At 55.6% G+C, this 13,875-nt stretch overlaps 1 protein-coding gene across 1 annotated transcript in view; it reads left to right on the top strand.

The window, feature by feature from the left end:
• The window catches only part of PLXNA4 (plexin A4), a 419,755-nt gene that overhangs the window by 393,100 nt on the left and 12,780 nt on the right, over positions 1-13,875 (top strand). Inside the window, exons 26-30 of the mRNA XM_066362710.1 lie at positions 2,954-3,057; positions 3,676-3,775; positions 4,972-5,162; positions 6,051-6,220; positions 10,419-10,631. Of these exons, the coding sequence (XP_066218807.1) occupies positions 2,954-3,057; positions 3,676-3,775; positions 4,972-5,162; positions 6,051-6,220; positions 10,419-10,631 (778 nt within the window). The remainder of the gene's footprint in view (positions 1-2,953; positions 3,058-3,675; positions 3,776-4,971; positions 5,163-6,050; positions 6,221-10,418; positions 10,632-13,875) is intronic.

The following is a 13,875-nucleotide window of genomic DNA, read 5'->3' as shown; positions in this document are numbered from 1 at the left end:
GCCTCACCCCTCCACTGGCCCAACGTTTAGGTGGGGTCTTTCCTGCTGGGTAGAGATGAGATTCCGTGAGACCAGTCAGGCACTTTGGGGGATGGGGCAGGGAGGAGCCAGTTGCTTTACCTTTGACCTTGGCCTTTCCTGGTCCTGCCTTGACTCTCAGAGCTTCTAGCCAAAGTTTCTTTGATTTTCCTGAGACATCTCATAATGACTCTGAGTGACAGTAATTTAAGAGAGCTCTTATTTCCGACCTGGACGTGCCTGGTTGTGTTTCTGAGGAGTTCCGGTCCCCTGTGTCCCAGGTTGTTGACGAGAGTCACTCATTGTCACCACTCCCTGGGCTCTCTGTCTGTCCATCTGCCATGAAGCAGGAGCACGCAGGCTGAACCTCTTTCCCACCTGGAGAAGGGGCCTCGCCACACACTCGCTCGCTCCCTCCTCCCCTGCGTTCCTCGTCCATCCACTTATTCATAATTCCTTTAACAGAAACTCATCCAGGACTTACCTGCTGCAGGTGCTGGGCCAGCCCTACTGGTCGGCATCTAGCAGTGTCACCTTCGTGTTCCCCGGACAAGCCATTGTTCCTTAACTGCTCGGGGGTGCACATGGCCCTACCTTGCCCTGTGTTTTTCAGTTGGGGGCATCAAGACAGACTGACTTTCATTTGCTTACATAATTACCAGACATGACCTGCTGGGTACAGCCATGCAGGGTACAGCTGGACACTGCCCACCTCAGGACAGTTATGCAACAGGGAAGTCCTGCCTCAGGCTCTGGAACCCGCTGTCATTGTTCAATCAGTCCACCGGGCTGTGTGACTCGTTCAGATCCCGCTGAGATATGACCCCATCGGCAAGGGGCGCAGTGCAGAACACTGGCTCTGGGCTGGTACCTTCCCCGTCTAGTCCCGGCAAAGCCCACTGCCGTGTTCGTGGGGGAGACGTCTCCCTTGGGCCCCACCAGGAGACTCAGTGTCCAGAGCTCATGCCCTGCATGTCCTCCAGACCCCATGTGGGGACTGTGGAACGCTGCCTTCTGCACCCCTAGACTGTCTCTGTACTGCCCCCACCCCGTGCAGCCTCTGACTTAATGTTCGCGGCACCATTCAGCCCAGCAACCATGGGAGAGCCAAGAGGCTTTGTCCTTTAGGACCCACTGTGTGACTAGGATAAAGCATCACGTGGCCACAGTCCTCAGCCCAGGCTGGGGCTCCACCAGAGTCTGAATGAACTGCCTGTCAGCTGCTTGACCAGCCGGGAGATACTCCTCCTCTTTGTTCCAGCCACTCAAAAACACATGCGTACGTACAGCTGTACATTCACGTAGAGCTACATAAAACTTTAAAACCCACAACAAATAAAACCACACAACAAACAAAACACTAATGAGCAGGTGCTTCCATGGGGTGTTTCCCCATTTGCTCACTACCCTACCTGCCCCAGGGCCCCGTATGGCCTGGACCAGTCTCAGGGGTGTCAGCAGCAGCACTAAGTGATGGACAGATCCCCAAGGTCTCCCCGGGTTCCACCGGCTCCGGTGACCACGCACGGCATCCTCATGCTTTCCTTCTGGGACATTTGGACAATAAACTGAGTTCTAAACCAGGCAGCAGGCGAGCCCAGGAACTGGAGGCAGGGGCGTGGCTGTTAGCATCTCTGCTACTTGGAAGGGCAAGCCAGCTCCCTCTCTGGGCCTGTGTTTCCATCGGTGGCACTGGCCATACCAAGTGCTCAAGACAGGAAGGAACTGGTTCTTCCTGTGCCGCAGATGCGGCCGATCGTGAACCCACAGCTCCCCTACGGAGCTGGAATGGAGGGAATCTGAAATGTGTCTCTGTGAGCCACAGGAAAATCCACGGCAGGGTCAGGCAAGGACTGTGGGTCGCTCATCCCAGCCCCTGCGTGCACTCTGCCAATCCCGGTGCTCTGCACGCTCCCCAGTGTCGGCATCCGGGAGGCGCGGAGGGCATGGTGGCTGCCTGGAGACCAGATTCCTGGCTTCCTGGCCGGAACTTGTGACACAGTTGATTTTAGAAGGCTGTTTTCCATCCTGATGTGCGCATGTGAGCGTGTGTGCATGTGCAGGGGGGGGGGTGCACATGCGCAAGAGCTGGAGTGTCTGGCGTGCACCCGGCCTCCATACGTGCACTTCTCAAGGCTGGAATGCGCACTTCTCCGTCCCCACGTGATTCACACCACGTGTGCTGACGAGAAACAGTCTCCTGTTTGCCCATGTGGGATCCATCAGCCAGCCTGTGTGCTGGAGGTGTCTGGGCCCATGAGAAGAATGTGGGGGTGTAAGTCCATGCCTATAGTATCACCTAATTAGGTGTTGGCAGGATCCCCGCGATGCTGTGATCCACATCAGCTCTGTGGAGTAGAGCTGTCCTTGGCTTCAGAGCAGGTTCTGCTGATCTCTCCACGCATTCTACCCAGTCTCCCTGCCAGGGGTGGCCCACCAGCTGGCTTTTGAGGGCAGGACACACCCCCTGGAATAGGAAGAGAGTGCACAGTGGCTGGACGTGCAGCCCAGCTCTCATTAGCCCCAAGACCTTGGCCATCAAGCCAATGAGCGTGTGGCATACAGTGGTGACTTGCATTTGCACAACGCTTTCTTATGTGCTTCCACCTGCCTCATTCACACAGCCAGCGTTTACTAAGCGTCTACTTCCTGCAGACGTGGCCCCTCACAGAGAACAGGTGAGCAGGGGAGGACAGGGGACATTATTTCTGTTCTTGTCACATAGTGTATTGGGATGAAAACCAGAACTGGAGCCAGGGCCCCCCTGCACTGGGAGCTTCTGCAGCCCCTCCCCCTCAGGAAGCCTCTGCCAGCACCTGTCTGTCCACGGATGCCCCTTGAGAAGGGCTGTGTGGCTGCCCGCACGGGGGGGTCCTCAGGATCCCCATGGGAGGGGCCCGAGGGCCTCTCTGAGCCGCCGCTGCTCTCTCCGCAGAGTGGCGACAAGGGAGTGGGGTGAGGATGATCCTGCAGGATGAAGACATCACCACCAAGATTGAGAATGACTGGAAGAGACTGAACACCCTGGCGCATTACCAGGTGAGGGGACTGGCAGGGAGGGGGAATGACCAACGGGACAGCCAGTTCCCCCACAGTCTCCGTCCTTGAATAACAGCCCCCCAAAGCTAGACACCAAGCCCTAACTCCACTCTTTCACCAGCACCTCACGTTCCCTTAGTGCCCCAGGGAAAACTGACATTCCCCACCACAGAGACCTTGACCTCCTCGGAGACAGGATGCGGAGAAGCGTGCTTCCTGCAGGGAGTGGGCGGCACCCACAAGAGAAACCGTCTCCTGTCTCCCCGTGCGGGGTGCATGGAGACCTGAGTGTCGTACATGTCTGGGCCCTTTCTTGGAAGGCTCTTTCCTGGCTGGTCCTGAAGTTTAAGGCCGAGGCTCTCAGGGGAGGCATCAGGAGAGAGGGTGTTAACAAGGCTCCCTTGCCAGTTTCTCCAACAATGAGCCACAGTGCAGAACACTAGTCAGCATCCAGATCAGCCTGGCATCATTCAAGGGCACACCAGCAGCCTCCCGGGGCCCCGCAGTCTCTGGTGAGGCACAGATACCCCTGAGGACCAAGTCAATTCTAGTTTGTCCTTGGTCCCTGAGGTGGCAGAGCTCCTATGCCCAGGCCCTTATGAGATTTTTCCCCTGTAGGTGCCAGATGGTTCTGTGGTGGCTTTAGTGTCCAAGCAGGTAACAGCCTACAACGCAGTGAACAACTCCACCGTCTCTAGGACCTCAGCAAGTAAATATGGTGAGTGCATGGACTCATCCTGGGAGGAGGGGATGCCCTGAGCAGCTGTGGTCTCCAGGGAAGTACCACTAGAAGGTGGCTGCCCGCCCCCCCCAGGGCAGGGGGTCAGGGGGTTGAGTCAGGCAGGCTGACCACAGGAGAGGAGAGCTGGGCTGGGGAGGGGGCCCCTGGTTCCAGGCGGGGACTCTGGTGCAGGAGCAGAACCTCCATCCCCCTAGAGCAGGAAGACACGCTAACCTTCCTGAGCATCTTGCAGGTGAGACACTTTCACTTCGTGATACTCATTACCATGCATCAAGTTCATAACAATCTGGTGAATGAAATAATTATTATTTCCTCCGATTATGCAGATTAGCAAATTACCACTCAGAAGCACAGGCTACACAGTGTGCAAAGGGCACGCCATCATGACGCATTTAAGGGAAGGCACGGGCCCCCGGCCCCAGGCTGGGTGGTGTGCAGGGAGGGCACTGGATGTGGGCTCAGACCCAGGTGCCACCCCATTCTGCCACCATCTGTGTGCCTTGGGGCCAGCAGCCTGACTGCAATGAGACCTGGTTTTCTTACCAGCAAAACCAGGTTTGAAAAAAAAAAAACTACCAAAATCACAGGATCGTCCTGGAAACTCAAAAGGAGAAAAATACAGAACAGTGCCTGCACCCAGTAGGACCTTCATCTTCTATCCTGCTCCACACTCATGTCACCAGACCGTGCATTTCAGCACATAGCAGGGGCGAGTGGCCCAGGCTGGAGGGGAGGGTGGAGGCAAGCGGTTGACAAGACAGTCACCGGGCTGGCTTGCAGTCATTAAGGGAGACAGGCTACCTGCTCCCACGTGTGAACTTAATTGGCTACACGGAACACATCCTCAGACATGACTTGAGAACACTTACAAGCAAAAGTAGAGACGAGGACAAGCTTATAGTTTTACAGATTGAATCATTAAGGGCCGGCGCAATGCAAGTACAGGAGGGAGGGGAAGGAGGGTGGGTGAAGTGGCCACAGAGGTTCCCAGAGTTGGCAGGAAGGGCACCCCAGTTTCAGGGAATGGACTAAACTGAGGTGGGGGGGGGGCAGCAGCAGAGAAGGGCAGGAAGGACGGGGACAGGAGTCAGCCTCAGCAGGAGCGGGGGAGTGGAGTGTGGTGAGTGAGCAAGGCTGAGCGGCCTCCCGCACGTGGACCATTGCATTGGCAGAAAACATGATCCGATACACGGGCAGTCCTGACAGCCTCCGCTCACGCACGCCCATGATCACCCCCGACCTGGAGAGCGGAGTCAAGATGTGGCACCTGGTGAAGAACCATGAGCACGGGGACCAGAAGGAGGGAGACCGGGGGAGCAAGATGGTGTCTGAGATCTACCTGACCCGGCTACTGGCCACTAAGGTACCGAACTGCAGATAGGGACTGGGCGTGTGTGGGTACGGGAAGGGACTTCACCACCCTCCAGAGATGCCCGAGCTGACAGAGACCCAGCTCGTGTGACGCTGCCCTTCTCTTATCCACGCATGACAGGCACTGCTAAGCAGTCTAGGACTCCAGTGCCTTCCCAGCCCAGAACCTCAGAACCCTCCCTAACCCAGTGCTCCGGGCAAACCCACCCATACGTCAGTGTTGGTGTGCGGTCCGTAGTTTCACGTTTCCTTCCCTGCGCCCTTTCTCCGGGATAGAGACACGAGCCACACCTCCTGCCAGTCTCCTGAAAGAGGGACTCCTCTGGGCGTCACATATGATCTCCAGGGGTGGCAGTTGGGGCTCCACCAGTGACACTGCAGGCAGCATTTCTAATCCTGGTCCCGGGGACACGCTGTGCTGGCCGCCCGTCTTTCGCTCTGTGGCTGGCCCGGGCTCTGCTCTCTGCCGTGCCAAATGGGGAGCTCTCCGTTAGCCAGAGTGAATGATGCCCAAACAGACCCAACAGATTGCGTTTGTCTGCTCTGACCCAGTGAGTCGTTCATTAGCATTTGTGAAAAGTGCTAAAACAACACCGCCAAAGGGTGTTCAACCAAACCGTGCGGTTGGCAGGGGAAGGCTCGCTTAGGTCCAGTCATCAGTGGGTATCTATTTCCCATGTGCTGAGGAAATTTAAAGCTGTTAGAGGCATATGAAAGGGGCGGGGAGATCTAATCCATGCATTTACTGAGCTTCATCCAAGCTGGCCCTGGCTCTAGGCTGTCCTCCCCTCCCCATCTGCGAGGCAGATTGTAAAACCATCCTGAGAGCTCCCTCTGGGGGGGGGAGGGGGCTGCGTGTGAGCTTGTGCTGCCTCCCCAGGGCACGCTGCAAAAGTTCGTGGACGACCTCTTTGAGACCATCTTCAGCACGGCGCACCGCGGCTCTGCTCTGCCCTTGGCCATCAAGTACATGTTTGACTTCCTGGACGAGCAGGCCGATAAGCATGGCATTCATGACCCGCATGTCCGCCACACCTGGAAAAGCAACTGGTGAGTGAAGGAAGAGCAGAAGTCATGTGGGGAGGCTAGCCGAGTCCCCGGTGGCCAGCCCCAGACTGCTGTGAAAAGGACGGGTCACGGTCCACCTTTGCCAGCAGGGACCAGGCACAGGCTCTCTCTCTGGGCCCCTCCCACCCCTGAGCCCCTCCCACCCCCTCCTGCTGTTTCCATGCTCATTTCTGATTGGTCAGATCATCCTTCTTTCCCAGCAATCAATCAATTACAAACATTTACTTCACCAACTAAAGGAGCAATATGTAAACTTCACCAACTAAAGGAGCACAATGTAACTTGCCAAATGTCACGGCCAGGTCCCTCCTGTGTACCCGATATAGACACTGAGGGTACAGAGACTCTCAGACACGGCCCCTGAGATGGCCTGGTGGGCAGAGATGCCGGTAGAGATGGGAGGGCAGCTATTTGGACAGAGGTCTGTGTGCACCTGGATTACAGGAGGGTGGCATCTAACAGTGACCCTGCAGCAGTGTTTGGAAGGGTATGTCTGTTCTAGTCAAGAAGTGGTGGTCTTCCCTTCCCACAGACTCCTTTTCCAAACTCCCTGAGGGGAAGAGACCACCCCCCCTCACTGCTTTGTCTCCCTCTGAGACAATGGAAGTCACCAAGTCCTGAGGGACACTGTAGGTGTCCCCATGATGGCCACTCTCTCCCTTCACATGTTGCCTCCTCTCCCTGGGTTTGTGAGCACTTTGTGCTCCCGGTGGAGACAGCAAGGTTGGACATCAGTATGCAGCACCGCATGTGGAGCCTTGTGCAAAGCTGGGACTCAATCAATATTCATAAGATGCAGGGTCGAGGTGGTCTCTCCTGGAGAGTTCTACCGCAAGCTAACCAAGCGGGGTTCTATTTAGTCCCATCCATTTCAGACTCACCTCCCTGTAGCTTTTCAGTGATTCCTGTCCTAGGTTGTTCTTCCACAGAACATTCTTCCAAGGTAGCATGAGCTGGCCGCCCAGCCCTTGCAAACCATGAGGACTGGTGTGGCTCTGGGGCAGCCAGGCACCCTGACATCCTGCCCGGAGCCCCAAACCAAAACAGAAGAAGCCAGACGTCGGGCTGTAGTACGCAAACGTTCTTTAAGGGCGTGTATGTGTGCCTTGCCTCCTCACCTCCTTACCTGAATAATAGTGCGGTCTCTACCGGGACTGAAACATCAGGCGGAAGCAGAGGTCGGGCCCACAGAACTGAAGAGTGGGGTTTACTGCCACGTTGGTTCTCGGTGAGAGACATTCCAGCACGGAGTTCTCCCAGCCTTTCCCAAATAAGACCAGGAATCTGGACTCGTTCAGTGCAGTAACACAGGGTGAAGGCTGCTCGCTCCTTTGAAAGTCTGGGCAGTCGAGTCTGGCATGGTGCTAGGGCACAGCCAGGGACACTGACAACCCGCCCAGAGCCTGACAGCAAGCCCGCCTGCCCGCCTGTCCACCCGCCTCTGGGTAAGGTCGTGTTGAGTAAGCTGAAACAGAGCTGTTCCAAGGGGCACATGCCCACCTGCCAGATCTGCTCCTCTCTGCCAGCCAGTTTCCCTGCTTACCATCCCATGTCGATGTCCGGCAGTCTTCAGAATACAAGAAATGCTCCATCCAGATGTCTCCGTGGTCTGGCTGGGGAGAGCTGGTCTTTCCAAAACATCCCTACATGCCTTTGTAGCACGTTATAAGTAGAGCGCCTGGAGAAGTTTCTAAACGATGTGTTTTCAGCCCATACCTCCTGGTGGGATAAGGCCACCAGCAGATGTCATTAATGTCCTTGGGGCTGGGGCTGGGGGCAGAACCTCCCTTCATGCCAATTCTTCTGAGTACTTAGGTACTCAGTTCACGGAGAACTCTAGACCCCATGAAGGAAAGCCAGGTAGTGTACCAGGCTTGAGATCTGTCACCAAAGGACACTCCCTTGACCCGTTTCTTTGCTTCCCCGGGCAAGAAGCAGTTAGTCTGGGAATTATGAGATCTGCATATTGACTTAGATAGAGTTCATTGTCCCTGATTGAAAAGAGATTGTTGCTCTATTCCCGGCCAAAGTTGTAACTCACCCTCTCCCCATGACCTTCCTCCACATTACCTACCTTCTCTCTTTTAAGTAAACCTCCTGCTTATTTAACCTGAGTGGCTGCAATCAACCAGAGATTAGTGCCACCGCTAATGTTAATAATATGCTAATGTTTCATTAGGCAGGAGACTCTGTGTGGTGCCCTGGCTTCCCGGTATGATTTGCCTGTCAGTACAACTGGCTCAAGGAGGGGGAGTGTTGGGGAGAAACAGCCACACAGCAAATATGGACTCCCAGAGCCCCTCTCCGGTGGGACTTCTGGGAACAGAAAGATGTGGACAGGAGACTGTACCGGCTGGGCAGCCGGCGGTCCTTCATCCTCCAGCTGGCCCTGAGCCCGCCCAGCTGTCACTGTCTCCCCGGGCAGCTGCTGTGACCCTGACTTTCACCCCTGTGTCATGACTCTCCGTGCTGTCCTTTTATTTCCTATCTGAATTTCCCAGGATGAAACAGGTGCCAGCTAACATTGACACAACTCAGTGCTGTCTGCCTGCACCCGGCCATGCACACTTTGTAGGAACCCTAAATACTTGCTGATGGGTTGGCAGTTTTGGATGTGAGGTCTGACTATATATTTATAGCATTTGTTGTGTGTGTGTGTGTGTCTGCTGGCTGACTGCTGGGAGATACAACACCTATAGCAGTATTGTACCTGCTGTTTGAAACAATGTAATTCAAAGAGTTTTAAGTTGTGAGGTCTGACTATATGTATAGCATTTGTCCTGTGTGTGTGTGTGTGTGTGTGTGTGTGTGTGTGTGTGTGTGTGTGTGTCTGCCCGCCCGCCCAACCTCTGACTGCTGGGAGATACAACACCTAGAGCAATATTGTACCCGCTGTATTGAAACTATGTAATTCAAAGAGTTTTCAGTTCTAGGAACATTATAACTATCACCAACAGTGAGAATGCAACCAAAACAACAATGAAGCATCAGGGAGCTGGCAGGAGTCGAGCGGTGGGGGCAGCAGGAGGAAATAGCAGTCCCTCGCTTGGGTGCCACCTGCTTCCTCACCTGGGTCTCAGTGGCATATGAAAGCCACAAAATCAGAGAGCCATTAGATGACAGCCCAGAGGGCAGGTGGGCTCTTTCTCCCAATCCCCTGGGACCCTTTCTAGCCACAGAGAGTGACTGTTGGTTACCAGACCACCGGGCACGGTTTTCCCCCATTTGTTTAGCTGAGTCTCCCTGCCAGCACACCCTCCTCCCTGCCACCCCTCCTTCCACACCTCGTCTAGCTAAGGAACACCTGTGCACCTTTAAAACTCAGACTATCAAGTGCCATCCCCTCTGTGAAGTCTTTCTGGACACTTCCCTCTTGGCAGACCGATGACCCTTCTGTGTCCCACAACAAACCCGCACAAAGCTTCAGTCCCAGCTTGGCTAGTTCTCAGGGCACATTCTAGATTGCAGGTCTGACTTCCCCAGAAACCCACCAGAGTGCAGGCTTCCTGCAGGCAGAGGGTGCCTTAGTCTCACTGCATTCCCCGCTGTGGCACCGTTCCTGGTATGCAGTAGGTGCCAACTGGAGGAATGAGAGAGGGGAAGGAGGGAACACGATGGGGGGCCGGGCAGTGGGTTTTCTAAGTGTGCCAGCATGGGGACAAGAAGTCAGTTGGCTCCCCTTAAACCGCTCCACTGCAAAGCCTTCACTCTGCAGGAATAGCTGTGCCCCCAGGAGGGGTGACTTGTCCCACGTCCTACAGTGGACAGCAGAGAGTAAGGTACAAGCCTTCCAGGCTGTTCTTTAAGGAGGGCCAGCTGGATGTGCCTGTATCTGGCACTGGGGGCCGGCAATGGACCAGAGAGTCAGGAATGCCACTTGGCAGTGCCATTGTGGCTCCTCTGACCCAAGCCTGTGCTATGACAGGGGGTTCAGCCAGGCCGTCCTGGCGGGGAGTCATGCCCTTTCCAGTGCCCATGCGCATTGCATCCCTGGATGGGCTGTTCAGCCCTGCTGATCCTCAGTGTCCCAGAAGGTAACAGTGTCCTGGTGGCACAGAGATGGCCCTGAGGGACTGTAGGTCCCCCACCCCACCTCTTTCTCCAGAGAACTCTCCGGGCCAAGCCACAGCTCCTCACTCCCTCACCCCTTCTCCCCTGACTGCCTCTTCCCTCCACGCAGCCTGCCATTGCGGTTTTGGGTCAACATGATCAAGAACCCCCAGTTCGTGTTCGACATCCACAAGAGCAGCATCACGGACGCCTGCCTCTCTGTGGTGGCCCAGACCTTCATGGACTCCTGCTCCACGTCGGAGCACCGGCTGGGCAAGGACTCCCCCTCCAACAAGCTGCTTTATGCCAAGGACATCCCCAGCTACAAGAACTGGGTGGAGAGGTGAGTGCCGGGCCAGGCCGCCAAGGCTGGCCACTCCCTTGCCTAGGGGTCCGCCTGCCCCTCCACAGTGGGCCGGGGCTCCCGGGTGGGTCACTCACTGAGCCTGGTGGCACGGTGCCACATCCACATGCCCACGCATTGTCCACTGACTCAGACGGGACACTTGGCTAGATGCTGCCACTGAGCTCTGCTTCCCTGCAACAAGGCCCAGATCTTAGGGGATGAAATACTTTCTAGGTCCAGGAAGGAAACATGTAGTTCCCTGCTCTAGTCCCCACCAAAAAAAAAAAAAAGCTACTAAAAAAGTAAAACAAAAAAGACTTCAAGGGAGCAATGAACATCTTGCCACAAAAAGGCTGGAGGCCTCTCCCCATCTGCTCCTGTTCATCTGGCTTGGCTGTTCTCCCAGCATCCTGTGGGGACGTCATTGTCACTCTGGACGGTTTCTCACTGTCCCAGCCCCTTGACTCTTACACCATGAGCTCTTGAGATCCGGAGCCTTGCAGTTCCTTCTCGGCCCGGGTCTGCACACGGCCTCATGGTGCTCCTGGGGCTGGAAGGCCACCTCTGCGCCGTGGAGCTGGCTCGTCTCCGTGCAGAGCGCACTCCTGGTGAAGGTCGTCTATGGTCTGTCTGGGCCACGTCAGCCCCGTTTGCCCAGCACCTGAGCTAAGCAGACAGATGATGCTTCATTTATTGATTTATTCATGAGGGTAGCCCTGGTGGATGAGGTCAGGATCCATAACCTCATTTTGTGCCCACAAAGGTGAAGGAAATATACATACAGAGAGGCTAAGTAATCAGCCCACCATGACTTTTAAGTGGCAAAGGTGAAAGTGATCCCCAAACTCAGCCAACCCCCAAATCTTTTTTTCTACTATTTAGTATATATACCCTTAGACATGGCCTCTATCAACCCCTGTGGGGCCTCCGTGTGAACCAAGGGAGGTGCCCCTTGTGGCCAGAGGATGTGGCCCCGTGCCAGGGGATGCGGTTTGCTGGGTGCTGCTGTGCAGTGAGGGACCTGCACACCTCTGTGTGACAGTCTGGTCTGAGGGTCCCTTTCTCCCTTACTTCAAAGTAGCTTAAAGATAGGAAACTGGGTGGGTGCTCAGATCTGGTGCCTTTTGGGAGTCAAAGAGGCCAGAAATTATTTCCGACTTGGTGACCAGACAAAACGAACAGTGTCATTTCGCCCACGACAGGGAGACGTCTTTATACTTGTGTATTGCTGTCCCTTGTCCAGAGGGAGTAACTAAGGGGCTGGCGTCCTGGACACCTCAATAATACAGTTTTCCTACAAGGGTTGGCTGCCCCGTTCCCTCTTCCCTCTGTGCTACGATATCCTCCCTGCTCCTTCCTGCTCACGCATGCTGTCGGAGAGCGAGCGAGCGAACTCTTTGGTTCTTGTACCCGACTGTGTCTGCGTCACCAAGTGGGGCTCTTACCTCCCTGTACGGAGACAGAGGCTCATTCTTCTGACAGTGGACCTGCGAGGAGCAGGCCCTGCTGTGTGGTCAGCTGGCTCTTCAGCAAAGGGGGGGGGGGTAGCTGGGTTCTTGGTTACCTCTGCACCAGTGCAAGGGCTTCGTGATAGGCCCTCAGGCAGGGAGGACGGGAGCGGGGAGGTGAAGGACTGAGCACTGATGGAACATCTGTGGAGAGGATGCTCCCAGGAACACGGGCTGGTCGGCAGGCGATCAGAATAACACGTGCACCGGGCTCATGGGCCCCCCTCACTTGGTGCTAGATGAGGTCTGCGCCACACAGCTGCTGTGGGTCATGAGTAACCCCGGTCCGTTTGGGTATTTTTAGGAGGGGTTTGATGGTTTCTACTTCTCATCCCACCAGTTTCTAGCAACCAGTGGCACTCCTAGGAAGTCACTTTCTCTTGCTAGAAGGCCCAATCCCTTCTCCTCTCATTCTGGGGTGAGGGTGCAAAGATGGAGGACAGGGAGACCACAGAGCCAGGTCTGGGAGAGCAGGCCCAGGGTGCTCTGGGCTGGATGACGCGTGGGTCACTGCTCCTCTTGCTCCACAGGAGCCTGGCCTCTGGGCTCGTCTGGCACCCTGAAAGGGAAGGGGGACCCAGAGCGCAGCACTCACAGCAAGCCTGGTTTCTCAGCTCACCCCTGCAAGGGCAGGGGCAGCCTCCTGTTTGGGAGAACAATGGTAGAACACTCTCCTTCTGTGGCCTGGGTTCGCCCACCTCTGAATTCACCGCCCAACTGGTGTGAGCACACACACAGCCTACACGGGACTCAGGCTTCGTAACTCTCTGCGCCCTACACCCATGTGGAGAGGCCTTCTGCCCCATCTCAGCTAAGAAGCAGGGTTTACCCTGGCTGGCCCTCTCTACAAGGGGAGTGGAAAGTGTATGGACTCAGGAGGGCTCGCAACTCTGTCGGCTGAACAGCTCAGGTGATTCTAGGTTTGTCTTTCCTAGAGGTTCACCTGTCCCTCCTCCATCTGGTCCTTCCATCCCGTTTCTGCCTCCAAATACCTTGCGATGCTGATGGTTGGTGGCCCCAAGGGCCGATGCCCAGGCTTTCCGTGCCTCCATGCCAGCATGAGGGCTTTTGCTCGTGGCCACGTCCAGGAAAAGTAGAGGAATTCTCAGTTTCCCAGCAGCGGTTGGCTGCCGCACTCCCCTTCCCGGGCGGAACCTGGCCGTGTTGTCACCACGAACTGGTGTGTTATGGTTCGTTGTAACATCTGCTTTGTCACCGATCGCAGTACAATGTTCATGTTCAGCAGTAATTTTCTCTCTTTTTAAGTTGGAAGAGCTCCAAGGTTGTCCGCACGGCCACGTCAGCCTCGCTCACTCGCACGGCATAGGCTTCTCCTGAGGGAGCGAGTGCCGTGGAGTCACCGCCGGCCCCCTGGGGGTGGGATGGGGGGGATGTCACCCACATGAACGCCATCGATCACAGGTGTCACCACGTGGAAAAGGTCAAAAATTTTAAATATTTAAACATGCCTCCTAAGGAAACCATCTATTCCAAATGTAAAGCGATGACAGTTCACCCTGGGAGCTCTGATGGAGCTGATGTGTAGACATTTCATTAACTTGTTCATTAATCCCTGGGTTGAGTGTTTTGGGTATTCATCGTGGGTGCACTGGGTGCTCAGGATAGAGGAGAGCTGGTCCTTCCCTGTGGCACTCGTGGGGAAGCGCACACAGACGGGCACTGGGCAGGCCCCGTGAGCCATGACAGTGGAGCCCTCAGGGAGTGGGCCAGTG

The sequence above is a fragment of the Saccopteryx leptura genome, chromosome 2 (assembly GCF_036850995.1).
Source record: "Saccopteryx leptura isolate mSacLep1 chromosome 2, mSacLep1_pri_phased_curated, whole genome shotgun sequence".
Classification (NCBI taxonomy): Eukaryota; Metazoa; Chordata; class Mammalia; order Chiroptera; family Emballonuridae; genus Saccopteryx; species Saccopteryx leptura.
Note: the sequence above shows the minus strand (reverse complement) of the source record. Positions and strands in the feature narration are given on the sequence as shown.